The following is a 19,168-nucleotide window of genomic DNA, read 5'->3' on the forward strand; positions in this document are numbered from 1 at the left end:
AGCATTTTTTTCAGTCTTCTTGTACCTCAATTTGCCTTCATAAGCTTTTGAGGACAATCACTAAAATGTGTAAGTGAACTGGCTAGTATTTTAGGAATTTTATCGGATCTGGATGACACAAATAGACTGTTTAATTCCCATATTTTTTGCTGTTCTGGCCTACCTCCATTTCTATTATTACTTTTTAGTTTTATTACGGATATGGTCACAGTGAACTTCTTTCTGTGAAGGCCAAGGAAAAAAAAGTATATACAACTTCAGTCATTTGCAATCTATGTAGCTGTAATGACACCTTGTCTCTGTCCTCCAAGAAAGATGTCAAAAAAATCTTTTTTCTCCCTTTCCAAAGCAAAAAGCAAGGAATGGCATGTTTTCCTTTCCATGGAAACTACCCAGAACCTGCTTCGATTGATCAAGTGAAAATTACGGAACCTTCTCAAACCAAGAGCAAGCACTTAATTTCCCAGCACTTTTCAAAATCAGTATAAGAATAAGCTCCATTCTCTTTGAATGCATGGCTCCTGCTTGGTGTGAAAGACAAATGAAGACTTCTGAAAAAAATGAAAATTAATGAAGTGTTGTGTCCTTAAAGGAATGTGAATTTGTCATTGATTTATTCAACACAGCTTGCAGATAATTACATGGAAATAAAGGAAGAAGTTACGAATTAAATTCAACGTCCTACAACTGCCTTCATTTGATGGATGACTCGCCACATGGAGGGACATGTAAATTCAGGCCCAAGAATAGAAGTCCTGGAACAGACTTGGTTCCCCTGTGAACTTCTATATTTCTACAAAAGGAACTCAAGATTAATATCCTGAACAACTTGTATCTCAGCAAAGAAAGAATATGACAGACAGAACATATGGCCAAACACTGCTTTAGTGTAAAGAGTGTCCATATATTTATTAAGCTGCAGTTATATTTATTTTGGAAGAAAGTTATGATTTATAGGCCTCTCATTGGGAGTATGCTTTCATGAAAGGGGTAAAGGCAAACATCACAGAAATGATAATACATAACAAAGGTAAATCCAATTTTGAGGAAATTTTGCAAGTTTCCACTGCCAAGTGGAAACTTTGGACTGATGAATAAACCATGATCAGATGCTTTGTTTAATCCTAACAGATCTAATGTTTGATTTTTGGATTCTAGTTTCTTCCCTTATCATATTAATTCTGGCTTAATGGAAATATATAGAATTCTGTATCCAAGAACAAATCTAAATTCAAGTAAGTGTTAGCTGAAGACTGGACAGATAAACTTATGAAACTGCTTGACTCCTACTCGAATGCAAAAATGGTGGCTTCAGACTCTTTTAAAAGATGTATTATTATTAAAAATTTTATTATCACTTCCCAAGAACCACTATAAAAAAAAAAGTGATAAAATTAATTAAAGGAACTAATGACATATCTAATTTGTCACATGTTCAAGGAAAATAGTCAGATTAGGAAAGACCACATGAGCAATCTAGTTAAAAATCTTGACTACTTGTTCCTTCTTCATTAACTACTCTCATAAGCAACTACATCTCTGCTGGATATTTAGGCACATGCTTCATCTTAAGCATTGATTTTCTGATTCAGGGCCCAAGGATTTAAACCATAAAAGAGAAACTAAGACATAATTGTTATTTAATTAGGCCAGGAACATAACTGTAACTTTAATAAATGCGTGTGTACAAACAACATTTTAGCCTTTACCGACCTTTTATAAAATAAGTTTTAAGAAATATCCTATAACATAAATTTTGCCCCTTGCATCTTCAGCAATGCCCTTGTCATTTAATTCAACATTCTTGTTCTAATTAAATACTTGTTATCTGTAGTAGTTCAGTTCTGTTTATCATGATGATAGATATGAATTTTGAACAGCTTAAATTTTCCTAAACTGGGTATATTTGTGGAGTGAGAAAATCTTTGTTAATCATTTTTAACAATTGTATATATTAGAAGAACACTATACATTGCTTTCTGCAATGTTTTGCTCAATAGAGAAAATAAAGCTTTTATTGTTGTTATATTCTAAACCATGAGGATAAATTTTATGAACAATTAGAACTTTAAGAATTTGGCAATATCTTCTGAACTGTATGTTTTAAGGTTAACATTTGCAAAATTCCGACTGGAGTAGTTTGTTGAAACACAGCATATTCAGCATCTTGCAGCAATTATTTCTATGCATAAGTGATAAGTCTTCTTAAAATTATGTACATGATCCAATAAACTATCCTTGATTGCAGAAGAAGTATTGAAGTTGTAAATATGTCCTGAAATATGCATAACAGGAGAGTTAAGTATGTATAACACTGTATAACTTCTGTTTTTTTACTGAACTTCTTACTCTTACTGTTTGGAGTTCCCCATTTTCTCAGGACAAAATGCAAACCACAGTGATTATTTTTTTGGAAAACATTTTTTATTATAAAATGTATATTGACCTTAATATTATAAAACACTGTAATGTATCAGAGTCTTGTAAAGACCAATAATTTATAAAATGAGACCAAGTTCATTGTTACTCTTTCTAGTCTCATAGTCTGATTTAAAAATATATATATAAAATATATAATGAATGATTTGATTGTAGCATCCTTAGTAGCTGGACAAGGTTTGTTCGTATGTTCATATGTAACTAATGTCTGCATTTATTTTTATTAAAATAGATCACTCTTACTTGCTAAGTTAGTCTTTGATTTTGAAGAGCTGACAGAAGAACGAACAGAAAGGTTAGTAATCATATTCTATGAGGCTAGATTATGTAAAAGCGCTGCAGGGTATAAAGAAAATTATGTTTTACTAAAGCACTTCTATCGCTGCAGCTCACTTATTAACAGTTAATACTTCTTTGGTACTTTTAAGGTGCTTGTTAGAAAAAGAAATAGCTTTGGACTACTGACAAGAATAGAGTACTTTAGGTCTCAGATGCTGTTGGATAGCATGAAATAACCACACTACACTGTTCTAACAATTTAAAGACCTTTTCCAATGCATTAAGTCTCCTCAGTTTCAGCATGTCTACTGCCTCCTTTTATTGCAGAGACTTACTACCACATTGAGTACAAAAGCAATGTACTTTCCATGAAAATTCCTGTTTTTTCTGCCCTCAGCCTTCCTGGCTTTGTTGCAAGCAGTACTTTCCTTGTTGCACTTGCTTGGCAGTGACTTGAACACTAGTATCCAGCCAAAGGAACTTGTTTTAGTGTTAGAATATGTGTATGTAGGTTGTTTTCGAATCACTGCCTAATATATTTTTAGCAGTGCATTTATAGAAGCCCGCATCCCTTTGAGTAGACTGCTGGATGACTAATGACCCCTGAGGGTGGAGGAATTTGTTTCCATACAGACGGGATTGAGCTCCTGTCGTCAGATGTGATTTGTCTGGAAGCTCCCATGTTATTTCTGCTTTAGGAATCCCAATGGCCATGCAGTTCAGTTTTACTGAATTTCCAGGCCTGGCATAAATGACAGGTGCTGGCTCACTGGTGATTCGGGGAGGATAGGCTATCACAATGACAGGCACATTCATAACAGAAGTGCCATACTCTGTGGACACCTTGCACAGGTAAGTGCCCCTGTCAAATACAGAAGCCTCACGCACTGTCAGTGAGCCATTCTCAAGCAGGGAAAAGCGACCCACAGCTTGGGGGGCATCTAGAACCATCCCACTGGGCAGTGTCCAGGAGATCTGTGCCCTCTGGTTTGGCTGGGTGACGCAATGGAGCTGCAGGGTTTCTCCATTGATGATGCTCACCAGATTGTTGTACTGGTTGCTGATTTCTGGCCTGAGTCCCACCTTCAGGAAGACTACTCGTTCCGCATAACCTCCTGGGTTTCTGGCTGTACAGCGGTAAGTCCCAGCATCCCCAGAAGAAAGGCTGCTGATGTGTAAGATCCCATCCCTCTTATGGTAAAATCTGTGCAGACGGCTGCCACTCAGCACTTCCGTGCCATTGGGAAGGATCCAGCTTGTGCTGGGCTTGGGGTTCCCCTGGACTGAACAGTTCAGATTGATGCTGTGTCCAGCAATGGCAGTGATCCTTTCATTCACAGGGTCTCTGAAGGAGGGTTTTTCCAAATGGTCGGTGATGAGGAGCTGCACAATCAGTCTTGCTTCCCCTCCTTCATTCCGTCCAATGCATATGAGCTGCACCGCATCTGTCTGCCTCACCCCTCTGATGTCCAGTGTACCATTGCGATGTACAGTGATCCTGTTCCCATAGTAGGGAGCTGGCAGGATTACTCCTTCTGGAAAAGCCCATAAAACCCGTGGAGCAGGTATACCTTCAGCTTTGCAGTCAATAAGTTTCCGGCTGTCCCTGATGGCTGTCTCCCTCACAGATGTTATTGCACTGACATGACCATTGATTCTGGGAGGCTGAACATTAACCTGGATCCAGACAATTTTCCTATCTTCTCCAGCACTGTTCCGTACCACGCAAGTATAGTTACCACTGTCAGATCTTTGGGCTTTTTGGATGAGGAGGGTGCCATCCCTATATATCTGGTATTTTTCAGATAGGGCAGGAATGGGCCGGTTGGTTGGGGAGAGCCAGGTCACTTTGGGTGTGGGTTCTCCTTTGGCTTCACATGCTACTGTGACAACATCACCATAGGGTACATTAATAACAACATATGTTTTGTTCCTGATAGTTGCAGGTTCGGCCACTACTTTGACCCGCACTTTCATCTCATCCTTCCCAATCTGGTTCTCAGCATAGCAAGTGTAGTCCCCTTCCTCTCTCAGTCCAACGTCATTGAAATACAGGGTTCCATTATTGAAGACCACGTATCGCTTTGTCCGGCTGCCGCTGTCATCTGACTGCATGAAGGTATTGATCATGCTGCCATCTGGGAGACCCCAGGAGATCTCTGGATTTGGCAGACCTGTGGCTACACAGTCAACTTTCAGATCCCCTCCATACTTGACCTTGTGGTTATTCTCATTCTTATGTTCTATTTTTGCTGGTTTCATCATCACATTTACTTTGAGGACCACATAGTCATCCCCTATCTTATTGCGAGCCACACACAAATAGTCTCCTGCATCTTTATCTGTAACTGAATGGACAACCAAAGTCCCATTGCTAAATACTTTGATTCTAGTCTCCAAGGTACTGTAAGGAAACAAAAAAACACAACATGAGCTGCAAAATCACATTTTAGGTATTAATTATTGAATGAAATCTGGAGGGAAAAAATGCAACAATTCAACAATATTGTAAAAAGGAGAAGGGCATTGCTATTGTTAGATAATTAGATGGTCTGAAATGACCAAGCTATTCCACCACCAAAAAGCAAATTGAATAAAAAATAATTCTACTCACTTCTGTCCAAGCCATTTGGTTGATGCAATGGCCTTAACAGTGGGTTTGACCATTAAAAAAACATAAAACACCAAATTATGGTATTTTTAACTCTTCTGACTCCATGTGCAGTTTTCTGTAACATTCATATATGGGATCTCTGAATTATATACTTCACATGAACCTATATGAACCATAATTATGGCGTTTCTCAGTTGGGTCCTCAGCTAAAAACAGATCAAGATGAACAACTTCCCCTGGCATCAGGTATAACATTTTAAACATTTAGAAGAATTACAAAGAAGCAACATTTTGCTAAACTTTGGAATATGGGAAAAAGAAAATTCATTGTGCTAAAAAGCTATTATTCCTCTCTACTTTTTTCTCCCCAAAGATCACCTTCTGCATTTGAAAAACTGCCCATATAAAGATCATGGGGAAGGGGGAACCAAACCAAAACCCCAACCAAACCAAAGAAAAAAACAAACCAAAACCAAACCAAACCCCAAAACCCCGCAGTATTTTCCTGCTATCATTATGAAGCACAAAATGAATTCTGGATTTTGTGCTAGCTACAGGCTACCTAAATAAATTTTTTTGTCAATATGAAAAAAATTATGAGTATGTTCAGCTATTAAGTTGTTGACAATTATGCATTTTAATTTCAGTACATTCTTATCTGTCTATAGTGCTCAAAGAGTGAGCAATGAGTAATCTGTAGACCAGAAATTGTGTTTTCAGCAAAGTCTTAGGACAGTTACTGAAAGTTTGGACAAGTGATATTTTACTTGATATTACAAATATTGGAGAAGATACTGGTTTAGGCATTTATATGCAACTGGGTTTGCACAGACCTTTCTGTAAGGTAATGTTTGTTTATAAAACAGTATTAAAATTATCATGCTTACTTAAATAATTATAACATGGTTCATTTGTCCTATGTTTACTGTGTATAATGATTTGCAGAACAGATAAAAATCAGTGATCCCATTTCTCCTGGAGAAAAGCAGGTACCTATGCAACTCTATGCCGACTAAGCACATTGGAACGAGCAGTACACAAGCTGTGCATCTTAACTTTTGTCATTGGACATTACATTTACAAGTGGCTGTAAAAGACAAATAGTAGAAACTCATACTTAACATTTGAGGCTGACTTTTCAAGACTACTATTATTTTCCACAAAATTATGCTAAGGTATGATTTAGCTATCATGATGTAATTTCAAATTCTTCCTTAAGGATTGGAAGCCTCATTCAAAATTCTCAAAAGTCACAAATGAAACTTTTACAGATATGGTCTTTTCTCTAAATTAAAGTGTAATTTAGCTGCAACACCTCAAATAGTAATTAAAATCAATCATCCTTTTGGAAGGCAATCTCCATAATATCCGAGGCCAGGGGTCACCAGAAGCACTACAGTCCAAACGCAGGATGCTGCCATAGCTTACATCTGTTCTCTGAGGAGAGCTCCCAGTGATCTTAGCGTTAGATGCATACTTCTTCACATGGAGTTGTATTGTTCTCCTGGCAGCTCCCACCATGTTGGCAGCAATGCACTCATAGGTCCCACTGTCCTTGGGGGAGACATTGCGAATATAAAGAGTTCCATTAGGAAAAACAAATAAATTCCCATTGACAAACTGAGAAGGACGGATTTGCGTGCCATCAAAGACGACCCAGCGAATGCTGGGAGAAGGTGATGCTTTGGCAGTGCAGTGGATGTTAATACTGCTACCAAGGGGCAAGGAAATGTTCTCTTGCTTATCCTGCTGGATGATGGGGGGTAAGGCTGCAATGTGCAGCCTCACTGCAATGCTGTCAGCTCCTGCAGCATTGCTTGCTACACATTTGTAAACTCCTCGGTCTGAAAAAGTTGCTTGCTTGATAGACAAGGTTCGATTTTCATGAAGCATTATCCTGCTTTCTGTGGCAGTGACTGTATGCAGAATCTTCCTATCTGGGAAAATCCATGAAATATGTGGGTTTGGAGTCCCACTAGCCTGACATTCCATTGCTATGGTCTCTCCAAAATAGACCGTGACATCTCGATAGCGGGAAAGTAAAATTTTGGGCTGGTGAGCTACAACTGTGAGCACAATGATCATTTTATCTATGCCATGCAGGTTCTGAGCTGTGCACAAATACTGTCCATGATCCTGAAGCTGAACATTTCGGATAAGGAGGGTACCATTTTTCCAAACTTCAAACCTTTGTAACCTGGTGTTGGCTGTCATTATTGCTCCTGGGAAGGTGAGAGGAAAGAAAGAAATGGAAACTCAAAAGGTTTAAGACACACATCGTTGCATTGAAAAAGTCTGCTGTCTTAGATTTGCTTAACATCAATTACAACTTCAGCTGGATCACACATCTTCTGTCACTCTCCATAGCTCAAATTAGCCTTTGTTTCCATTGCAGAACCATACTAGCTTAAAAGGATGTACAGTTTGGGACCTTTTAAGTGCTTTATGCTTTAGGATTCCCCTTAAATCTTTACATAATTTATCTTTTCCTTTTTCTTATGGAGATGCACCAATATTTAAGGCAGCAGTGTCAACAAGCTCACACTCACTAGTGTTGTCATCATAAATTCTAACTGCTGTGAATAGAGTTGGCTGATATCCCCTCTTCAAAAATTAAACTCATCATATGCTAGAAGTTTTCTTTTACTACAAGATACACTTCAAGGTTATTTTTAGCTGTAATGATTAGTTGCAATTAGTGAGATTTTATCTGTAATAATTAAAAGACAGAAATTATTCTTCAGTGTTTTAGACTATTCCTGCAATCATATTGCATGTCTATGCAACAACCCAAGTATTTGTATCCTTAAAAAACATGTGGAAGAACACAATTTTCTCTGTCTTACCTGTAGAGACTTTTGTCCAAGTAATAAAAGGCTTGGGTTCCCCCACTGCATCACAAGGGATAAAAACATCTGTTTCAGCAAGGATGGATATGCTCTTAGACCCTTTTGTGCTAATTTTAGGTCTTTCTCCGTGTATCCTGAAATTAGTGGAAGACTGAATTCCAGATGAATTGTGAGGCATTATGCCTCCCACATAAGGCACAGATGGCACTTTTTGATGACGATGATAGACATTTTTAAAAGGATGAACTGTAGTGGATATCTGTGGTTTTGTGTGCTGAGAAAGAAAGGCTGGAGGTGTAATCTTCAAAATCGTTGGTGGTGATGTGGTGGTTGTGGCATGTGGCACTGGAGGCAGTGGAAGAGCTGTAGCTTTCTGTACTGTAGTCCTAGTAGGGTAGACCTGGGCAACCTTCTCATTTGTGTCTTTTGGAACTAGTTGACTAGGGACCAGTGGTTTAGGATGCATACTGAAGTGAGGGAATATCCTTGTTCTGTTGGAAAGGAATGGCATTCTGGAACTGGGATAATAAGGGATCCCTTGACTTTGTAGTCTCCCTGCTGTGCCTCTGCTATCTGGAACATAGTTATTCCCAAAAAATTTTGAATTCATATTATATCTGTTCTGACCCTGATTACCAAACTTGCTTGCTGTGAATGGATTTGTTTTGTGAAATGGAGAGGCTTGTGTCGGGGTAGTTGTTTCTCTCTGAGATGCCAAAGACTTTTTATCCTGGATGGTTTGTGCTGCATATGCCGTTATCTCTGGTTTGTTTGTGTAGTGAAGAGGCTGATGTGTTATAAAATAGCGAAATGAACCTTGTGTTACAATATATGGAGGCTTCACTGTACCTCTTACTGGAACATGCTTTGGAGGCACAATAGGCAATCTTTGGTTTAGGCTTGGTATCATTCCAGCAGATGGATGGGGAAGGTTTGGATTTAGCAGTAAGCTGTTGTTTGACCTGCTACTGTACAACTCTTTGAATTGCTCCTCTTTTAACTGTATGCTAATCCTGTTTTGGCTAGAGGAAGGAGTAGGGTGTACATTCCATCTTGAGCTCACGACCATTTTATCACCATCTGCTTCAACTTGTTTTGCCTCTTGATTGAAGACATTACTTTCCTCAGTTATGGAATGAAGAGAAGGACTTGAAGTGCTTGAAATTGAAGAGGGAATAATGGTAAGTTTTATAAATGGAATAAAGGCAGTGGATGTAGTCCGAGGCTTTTCAGTTGTCTGCAAAGTGGGATCATGATGAAATACAGGTGGTATAGATTGCTTTTTATCCAAAGAAGATGGCTTTGTCCCAGTCTGAGAAGCATCAGATTTCTTTGTTTCTCTAAGTGGAAAATTCTGAGTTTCTGTCATGCTGAAGGAGGAGGACAAAGTAATAACCTCTTGTTGCTGAGGTGGCTCAGTTATTGCTGGTGTTTCTAGAGATATTGTGGGCTTCCATGGCTCCTTTGAAACTGAGAGGTCCTGAAAAACCTCCACAGTGCCAAAAGGAATACTTAAATCAGTCACAGTGGGATATATCAGCTGGAATGTTCCTGAGGTGGTTTCATTAACTGCAACTTCTGAGTCTAATAGGATAGGCTCTTCTTGAGATGCTTGTTTTGTAGATACTATCACGCTGTTCATATGCTTAGGAGAAGTTGTTGTGCTTGGCTGTTCTGCCTTTCTACCCATAGTTTTAGAATCTGCTTTAATGCCCTTCTCCTCTGATATATTGTCTAATGAGTGGTATGTTGGTGCTTCACTTTGCTCTGGTTTCAGAGGAGCACTTGACTCTCTTGTGGGAACCGTGTCATGTACAACATATGGTGATAAAATTGTGATAGGTGCAGTCACTGGAAGTGCCAGTGTTTCAGGAATAGAAGAGAATGTCACATGGTTTTCTTCAGATGGAGAAGCAGTAGATGTAAAAAAGGAAGTTGTGATCACCTCTCTGATTTTGGTGATTTTCTCTAAGACAACGGGATCAGTAACTAATGGAGTGAATTCCACATGCTCCTCTTCCTTAGTGTGTATTTTGACATGGTTTTTAAGATCAGGACTTTCAAGACTTGCAGAAGAAGTTCTGGTCACGGCTCCAACTTCAGGTGTCCTTGGAACAAGAGGCATTTCCTCTGTGGTTAAAACAACACGGGGGAAAGGCTTTGGTCTTTGCCGGATTCTGTTCGGCCTCAGTCTCCTTCTCCCATAAGGCCTTTTTCTAGCATGCTGAGTAACAACTGAAGGCATGGTCTTTCTATACAGAGTTGTTGTTGTGGCTACAGTGGTCAATTCACTGGTGGAAGAAGAAGTTTTTATCCCCTCTGCTGTTTTATGAGGAGCATCAGTACTATGCAAAATTAGTGTGGGATCCAATTTGGGAACAGTCAGGTTTGTGTGTTCTCCTTGCTGAAAATTCTCTGAGTAACTACTGGACATGCTTTCTTGAGTCACTATGTTCCTGTGGGTCTCAGGTTCTTCTTTGCTCTGAACCTTGCCGGGTGTTACAGCTGGAAAACTTGTACTTAAGTCTGCCATTTTTGTCTGACCTGTGGGTACTTGTTTGTGCTGGTGTATCAAGTCATTGCTCTTTTCTGTAACAAATGGAGAAATGGATGAAGAAATGGTAGTCGTAGTGCCTATAGAATCTGTTGGGATGATCTCATCCAGCTGAGAAGGTGTTAAAATTATGGTGTCAACACTCATTGGCTCCACTTCATTTAATTTCCTGCTTGTGTCCAAGACACTCTGATGATCCACAGTCTGAGATTCAGCTAGGACAGTAGCATCAAGTGGTAGCTCAGCAAAACCAGAATTTTCCTCTGATGTAGAAGATACAGTTCTATCTACATTTTTCACTGTGAATGAACTGATCTGAATATTAGGAAGGTTTGTTTCAATTTGTCTGGTTAGAGGTTCTTCAGTGAGAGCATGGATATTTTCTTTGACTATCACTGAATCATCAGTCCTAACATCAAGATGCTGCTGGCCTTGGGGTTGCACAGTAGCAGAGACAGGAGTCAAATATGGACCCGATTCAGTGATTTCTAAAGAATATGTACTTGTAGGTGTTTCTAAAGCCCTGAGGTCAGAAAAGGGTTCAGTTTCTGAATTCATTAATATGGACTGGACTGGAAATGCTTCAGTATTGTGGGAAATGGTGACTGAGGATGGCTCATCTCCACCCACAGGTGATGCATCAGCAGAGGAATCCACTACATCAGCTGCTGTCTCTGAAGGCGGAGGACTGGCTACTGGATAAGGGACTAGAGTAGTTTTCTGCATGACTGATGGCAGTGCAGTTGTTAAAGAAATGGTCATGGCTGTTGTTGTTCTAGGAATATTTTTCCCACGAACCTTTGCCAAAATGTCAGCCCAATGCTCTGGATTAATCTGCTTGCTTGCCACATTAATTCTTCTTCGAGATTCAAATACTCTCCGGCCTTCTGCAACGTTGCTGTCTTGGGTTCTATCAGGACTCTTCCAGATTTTAATTTTCCTTCTGCCCTTCTTCCCCTTTTTAATTTGAGTCTCTGACACTTGGTCACTTTTTTGTTTAAACGGTATTTCCCAGTCTTTCAGGTGGTTCTTCCTTTGTGGCAACTCCTCCACCCCTCCTCCCCCTGATCCCTCTCCATCACCTATGATTCTCCCTCTTGATTTTGACAAACTTTTTGAGCCTGGGCGCTTTTTTAGTTTTATCCTTTTAAATGACCTGTCAGACACCATTTTATTTACTGTGACCCTTACAACCAAGTGATCTGACCCCTGCTGATTGACAGCCACACATCTGTAATGGCCACTATCACTGACATGGCTTTTTGGAATAAGCAAAGTACCATTGTTCAACATATATCCTTTTGAAGAGTTTGCTAAATCATTAAATACCTGGCTGTTTGGAAGAATCCAGCTCAGCTGTGGCTCTGGGATAGCAACTGCATTGCATGGCAAAACTATTGGATCTCCTACGTTTTTTTCAACTCTCACTACATCTGAATCAGCTACCTGAATAGATGGAGGCTGCACTACAAGTCTGTAAGTCATTTTGTCCACATCATCTCTCACTTGGGCAACACAGTGGTACAAACCACCATCAGTGTAACTCACTCCTTTGATTATTAGCTGGCCACTACTGAGAATGGAAAATCTACTGTCTTTCTGACTAAATGGTGCTTGCAGCTTAGTCCCATCTGGAAAGAGCCATTGAATGGAGGGGCTCTCAGAGGCTTTCACACTGCAGCTCAGCTGACACTCTGACCCTTCCACCACGCTCTGTGCTGTCCTTGTGCTCTGGTTTTGCTCTATCATTACCCATCTTCTTTGCTGCCTGGTATCTTTGGTACGGATTGTCTGAGAAAACACAGTAAAAAAAGATAGCACCACTTTCTTCCCTGTACTTTGTCGTCTGTTTAACTGGATATTTATAAGAGGTTGCATCACCCAGGAAGGCTCAGACATTATTTGAGCTTTTACACCTGTGTAGTAAAGAGCATCATAATCTGAGCCTTGCCTGTACTGATAGCTTATTTTAGGCTCTTTGCTGAGCATAAGTTCCCTCTCTAATTTGACAGGTACTTCACTGTAATAAGCTATAAGCTTCCACAGTTTTTCATAGTTTTCTCGATTCATTGGACATTCAAAATCCAGTGAAATTGTAGCATTTATATCAATCTCCTGAGTCTGGATTTGATTCCACTGAATTTTTGTAGATCCTGTTGGTTTTTTGATTTCACAGTTCAGGTGGACTACATTGCCATGCTCATCAGTCATATTTAGAGTAATGTTCCATGGAGAGGACTGCAGCTCTTCCAGAGGGATTTCATAACTGTCAGCATCTTCTTCATCCTGAGTGCTGCTATTCTGCCTCAGTGAGGACTGAATGATAGGTTTCTTGCAGGAAATATCATTCAAGTTTTGAATATCTTCTTTCTGCAGCTGCTTTGGGCTATTGCATTTAGGACAGAGCTGTCCGCCTTCATACGCTTTGTCCTTTTTGCATTTTAGAACACCTGCAAGAAAAAAAAAAAAGAAAAAAAAAAAAGGTGGGGTACAAATAGAGTTAGAGAACTAACTCTTCTTTAGGGACTGTAGTGATAGGACAAGGGGTAATAGGTTCAAAATTAACCAGGAAAGTTTAGGTTGGATATAAGGAAGAAGTTTTTTACTGTGAGCGTGGTGAGGCACTGGAATAGGTTGCCCAAGGAAGCTGAGAATGCTCCATCCCTGGCAGCGTTCAAGGCCGGGTTGGATGGAGTCTTAGGTGACATGGTTTAGTGCGAGGTGTCCCTGCCCATGGCAAGGGGATTGGAACTAGATGATCTTAAGGTCCTTTCCAACCCTAACTATTCTATGATTCTGTGATTCTAACTCCCAAAATGAAGAAATGGACTGCATGAGGAACACACTATGGCACATGAAACAAAAGGCAAGGCTTTTAAAATGGTACCTCTTTGTTTTACAGTTGAATGGGTGCCTGATTCTCAAACTGACCACAATTTCTTCTGACTTTAATGAGAGGATTAAATACTCAGTCCTTCTGAAAACTAGATTCACTGCCTCTGAATAAATGCCTAAAAATTGAAGTATTCAGAGCGACATTTTAGAATTCAGTAAAAATCTACACTATGTCAAAAAGCCTGGATCTGTACAGCGACAGCCTACCCATTTAATTTCTGGAGGTAATGTGAAGAGGATAGTGTCTTCTCAGCTTTCAAAAACACAGCATTTAACTGAGAAATGTTGAACTTCCTCATTAAATAATTCAGGATGCTTTTTATTTTTCTCTATTCATTAACCGAAGTACTGGTAATACACAAAACATTCTACTGTAGTTACCAAAATCTGCTGACTAGTTCCTGCACTTACAAGCTATTCGTCAACAGCCAAAAAAAAATCATGAAAATATCACTTCTTCACTGATCTCCAAAATAACTGTAAACTCTGTAACAATAAAATGAAAACTAAACCAGAGAAGGAGTGCTAAACCTAGAAATTATAGCCTTGACTCGTCTCTTCTATCAATGCCAGAAAGATTTTTGCCTATGCTTTGCCAGTCTGACAAATAAATTTTCTTGAGAAGATCTTACAAATAGAATATTTAACTGAACAAGTCTATCACTTGCAGATCCAAATACAATATTTCAGAGATAAGGAAACATGACAGAAGTGGCCCACAGTCAACTTGGCAGTCAGTGGCCATGCTGGTCTGAAAAACTTTAATAACTCTATCTGGAAAGAATTCACACAGAAGATCTGGAAAGAATTCACACAGATGTTAATGTTATATAGAAACAAAATCTGTCATGCATGAAAATTACATAGATAAATTCTTTCCTCTTTCCAATTATCTCTACTGTTGTAGTGTAGAAAGGGAATCTAATTGAATAAAAATGCTAACAATCCAACACTGCACAAGGAAAGAAAGTTAATCTAATATTTCATTGTTACACTTTACAATGCAACTTAAGTACACATAATACACATACTCATTCACATCAAGAAGAGTATATAGGAACATTAACATGTAAGTGAATATCAAACTTAGATGCATCAAGTATAAGTTCAGGCAGGAACACTTAGATGGCACATTCAAGTACCACACACTCTTAAAAGGATTGTCCTATAGCTAAGTGCAAAACTGTGATGAATTACATAAGATGACAAGACCATCATCATCCACCATACATGCTGCAAACCATTATATAAGCTTTGTGTCTCCAGTACTCATTTGAGACATCTTCAATTGCAATTAAATGACAGTTCCCTCTTAATACCTTAGCAGCAGCTCTGGTGTAACACCAGTCTCTCTTACTTACTATAGTAAGCACTTAGCCACCTGAGATGGGGCACTGGTGAACTGAGACGCCCAAACCAAATACTGAATTTCAAAAAACTACTCATTAAGTGTCTTCCTGACATAAAGGCGTTATAAAAGTGTTCTGGTTTTGTTTTGGTTTTGTTTGGTTTGGTTTTTTGTTCTGCACATGACCAGAAGTGTTCCAGCCTAAGCAGTGTGATACTTATCTCACTTCTAAGCCTGAACAAAGATATACCAGTTGTTCTAGGAAAATAAATGCAGGATTGTAGGTGTTCTCTGAAAATACTTAAAATAGGTTTGCTCCATCATGGAAGAAAGTTGTGGTCAATGAAGAAATACAGATAGACACGAAGGATGCTTATTACATAACAGCCTTAACATTAATAGCACCAAAAGTTAAAGGACTCACCTAGGAATTTGGAAACCTGACTTCTATTGCTTTCTTAGCCGAACAAGTTCAAATCCAGTGTTCCCACCTCCCATGAGAGGAGATAGTTACTAGTTTTGTTCACTAAGGACAATTGCCAGCCTTTAGTCAAAGGTGTATTGCTGTGCAAAGGAACACACTAACAGATTATTACCTAGCTCCTCCTGTCAATTGTAAACTTCACTATCACTTTTTTCATTTGAATGTAACACCTAATTGTTAATGAATACAGATTTTTAGGTAGTGATACACACAACTGCTTCCTCTTTGGGCTGTTTTTAAATACATGCATTTATTGAATGGTTACAGAACATAATAGTGCACAGGCATCACGTAGGTAACAATACTCAGAAAATAACACAACCATCCACATGCAGAACAGGAGAAAAACTTGAGTTTAAGAAGCATTGGTATTTTTGTTCTTACCTCCAGAAACTTCATTCCATTCAAGGAGCCACTTTAAACTGCAGTCACAGGCCCATGGATTCCCATGAAGGTAAAGATTTTCCAGCAGTGTCATGCCTTGAAACATCCCTGCAGGCAAGGTCCTAAGAACATTTTCAGATAGGTAGAGATGTCTTACTGTTGACAGTTTAAAATAATCAAGGACCATAAATGTTGAAAAGGTGTCGGGGTGAAGCTGCTGGAGCAAATTTCCTTCTAAGTGGACCAGTCTCAGAGAAGTTAATCCATTAAAAGCATTTGGATGAATAAACTCAATTCTGTTGTGGTCCATGTGCAGTCTCATTAAGCTTGAAAGTCCTTCGAGAGTCTGATCGGTTATGACTTTTAATTTATTATAACTAATTTTGAAAACCTAAAAAATAATAACAAAAAAAGAATAAAAGAGATGAATTTTTGATTTTGATCTAAATCCAAACAGAATAACAAGCAAGCAAAATCTTTCCTCCTACATTTGAATATCCTTTGCACCACTGAAAAATGATATGCTGGGCAAGGGAAAATAAAACTGAGTATTAGTTGGTATTATCAAGTATACACAGGCATAGTTAAGAGATCTCAAATGTATTTGGGGGGGAAATGGTACCTTAATCCTAAGAAAGGCAGTACAAAAAATGCTGCTTATTTTTGTCTTCTATTATTCATGGAAGTTAGAATTTATGAAATTCAGGAAGATCTGAGCATTACCTGTAGAGACACGAGATCTTTCAAAGCACCATTAGGTATACTCAGAATGTCATTTCCATGTATCATGAGCAATTCCAGTTTTGTAAGTCCTGCAAAGGAGTTTTCATATATAGACTGTATACTGTTAAACCTGAAAAAAAAATCACATGTGCAGTTACATTTTATGTACTGGCTGTCATGGACTGCAAATGTAAAATTAGTATAACTTAACTTTCATGAAAAATTGGAGAGATCTCAGTGCACTGCCAAACAGCCAGAAATTACTGAAGCATTTTTACAAGGCCAAGTATACTTAGTTCATGTTTACATTAAGATTCCTTTTAACTAAATTTGTGGCACTTTAGCCATAATTTATGAGTAAGAGTAATAAATAGGCATTTAAGTTCTAATAGTTGTCAGTATTTTTCCATGCAACTCAGTTTATGGAACGGTAATAAATCAATGGCCTGTAGCCAACCAATGATGCTATGGAGCCTGGCAAACTTGACAGGGTGCAGTGTTGCCAAAATAGCATCTAACAATGAATGAAGAAAGAATTGGACAGAGGACATTAAAAATTGATATCTCCCAAACAGCACAAGAAGCAGGAAGTCACATCCTGCTTCACTTACTGTTGCAGTATGTAATTGGCTACATCAACTAATTACATAAGATCTAGCAATTGACCTTCCAATTATACAATGTGAGCCTAGAAACTCCTTTTTGAGAAGGAATACAGAAAATCTACTTTTTGAAAATAATTCGGTTTCATTTTGGACAAATACATCAGGTTTTATTGGCCAATATGGAAGCTGTAAGTTTGGTGGCCTAGCTCTGCATTTGGGTTTTCTGTATGTACACATAAAATTAAATGTATGAGCTAATCTTGGCACAAAATCTCCAAACTAAGCATAGAATTTTAAGTATTTTTCCCATTTTTAACACTTTCCAAAAAGGAAGGTAAAAGAGAGCAAGACAATAAAATAGTTTGAATATGGAGGAAATACTTTTAGATTCTCACTTTATTACCTATATGAAGATTCTGAATTTTGATATTCTTAGCTCACCACCCACTGACTGATACCTGCTGACCGATACCTCCTACATATATATTAGGCTTATAGCAATCATCCTATTAAAATACCTTATTTCAACACCAGCACTTCTAATAAGTATGAACTCTCTAAAGAAAAAAAAAAATCCTAAATTATTTCTAGTAAGGAAAATAATCTTTACCTCCAAAATATACAGCAGTTTAAAATAGAACTATGGTAAAAGCTCTTTTCCGAAATGAAAGAAATGAAACAACAGACAGTTAAGACTGTTTCCATTCCTGTGAAAGGACACAACTCAGAAAATGCCATTTGTAGTGATAAAATTCAAAGATAGGAAGGGGCTTTTATGCTAGAAGTATCAAATACTGTACTTTTATGAAAAAACAGCAAACACACCTAAATAACTTAGAAGCCTATGTCCCATTTTCAAAAGCAATTTAGGGATAGAATTTGCCACAATTTTTATGTACAGGGTGGAGTAGGCTGTGAATATGTGTAGTTTTGAGTGTCAGTGGAGAGGGTGACATTTTAGACTCAAAATTGGCATAAAAGTACAGACTGCTGTAATATAGAGTTATGCAGTACAAGGGCATTTTGAGATTAAAATTAGGCTTTAGGTGGATAAAGTGCTCGTGGACAGAATTTTTAACTACAGAGAAGCAAATTAAACAATCAAGGTCCCTACTGTCAGTCATTGCATGATCAGTAGCAGCTTACAAGCTTAAGGTGGTCAGGGTGAGTTCATACCAGGTAGTGAGACAGCTTTGATGTCAAGCAGAAGAGGACTGCGAATCTTGTGTCATGTCATGTCACATAATGACCCTAGACAGCACTTTTGTGATAGGCAGCCTACCAACTGTCACTGCCTTCTTGTCTCACAGTCTGACAGATTGATATGAGTAGGCAATACCCTGGCAGAGGAAAATGAGTTGGAGCCTGAGCAATCTCTTCTCAAAACATTGATGTCTGCTTATATTGCGCTCAAGTTCCTTGGGGGGAAGGAGGGGAGGGGGGAATACCGGAAAAAAAAAACAAAACAAAAACCACCCCAAACAAACAAGGAAACAAACAACAAAAAACCTAAACAAACAAAAACAACAGCAAAACCCAAACCAACCAACCAACCAAACCCAAACTCAAACAACTCCAAAGTCAATGGAATGCTTTTGTTTCCTCTGTATTGCTTTAACATATGCTATGTCTCATTGTACTCCAAAATGCTACCTGGCTACCTTACAGAATTTTACTCCTACTATATTTATTTTAAATCAGGTGTATAATTCAGTATGTAGTAGAAATCCCATAGTAGGTTTAATTCACCTCATTTTTTTATACACTACAAAAGATGACACTTCCTATTTGCCAAGAAGAACTGACACCATGATATAAATTTTTATTTGAAAATAATACTAACTTTTCATTGAAAGATAAGGGCTACACTAAAACTTTCTCCACCCCAGTAATTGTAGTGTTTGGAATACAGTGCCTGCAAGTAACCTCCCATCTCTGCAGTTCTACTTAAAAAGTACACACAGAGATCCCAGTCTGCCGCACGTATGTGAAGC

At 38.5% G+C, this 19,168-nt stretch overlaps 1 protein-coding gene across 1 annotated transcript; it reads right to left on the reverse strand.

The window, feature by feature from the left end:
* Nucleotides 1-2,419: 2,419 nt before the first annotated feature.
* On the reverse strand, nucleotides 2,420-16,692 carry MXRA5 (matrix-remodelling associated 5). Its single transcript, XM_010024913.1, has 5 exons — nucleotides 16,570-16,692; nucleotides 15,847-16,237; nucleotides 8,179-13,185; nucleotides 6,648-7,554; nucleotides 2,420-5,122 (listed from the first exon to the last, which is right to left on the reverse strand). Exons 1-5 carry the CDS (start codon nucleotides 16,633-16,635, stop codon nucleotides 3,211-3,213), a joined length of 8,283 nt encoding a protein of 2,760 aa, XP_010023215.1. The 5' UTR covers nucleotides 16,636-16,692; the 3' UTR covers nucleotides 2,420-3,210.
* Nucleotides 16,693-19,168: the final 2,476 nt, after the last annotated feature.

The sequence above is a fragment of the Nestor notabilis genome, unplaced genomic scaffold, assembly GCF_000696875.1.
Source record: "Nestor notabilis isolate BGI_N333 unplaced genomic scaffold, ASM69687v1 scaffold13322, whole genome shotgun sequence".
In the NCBI taxonomy this organism is placed as follows: domain Eukaryota; kingdom Metazoa; phylum Chordata; class Aves; order Psittaciformes; family Psittacidae; genus Nestor; species Nestor notabilis.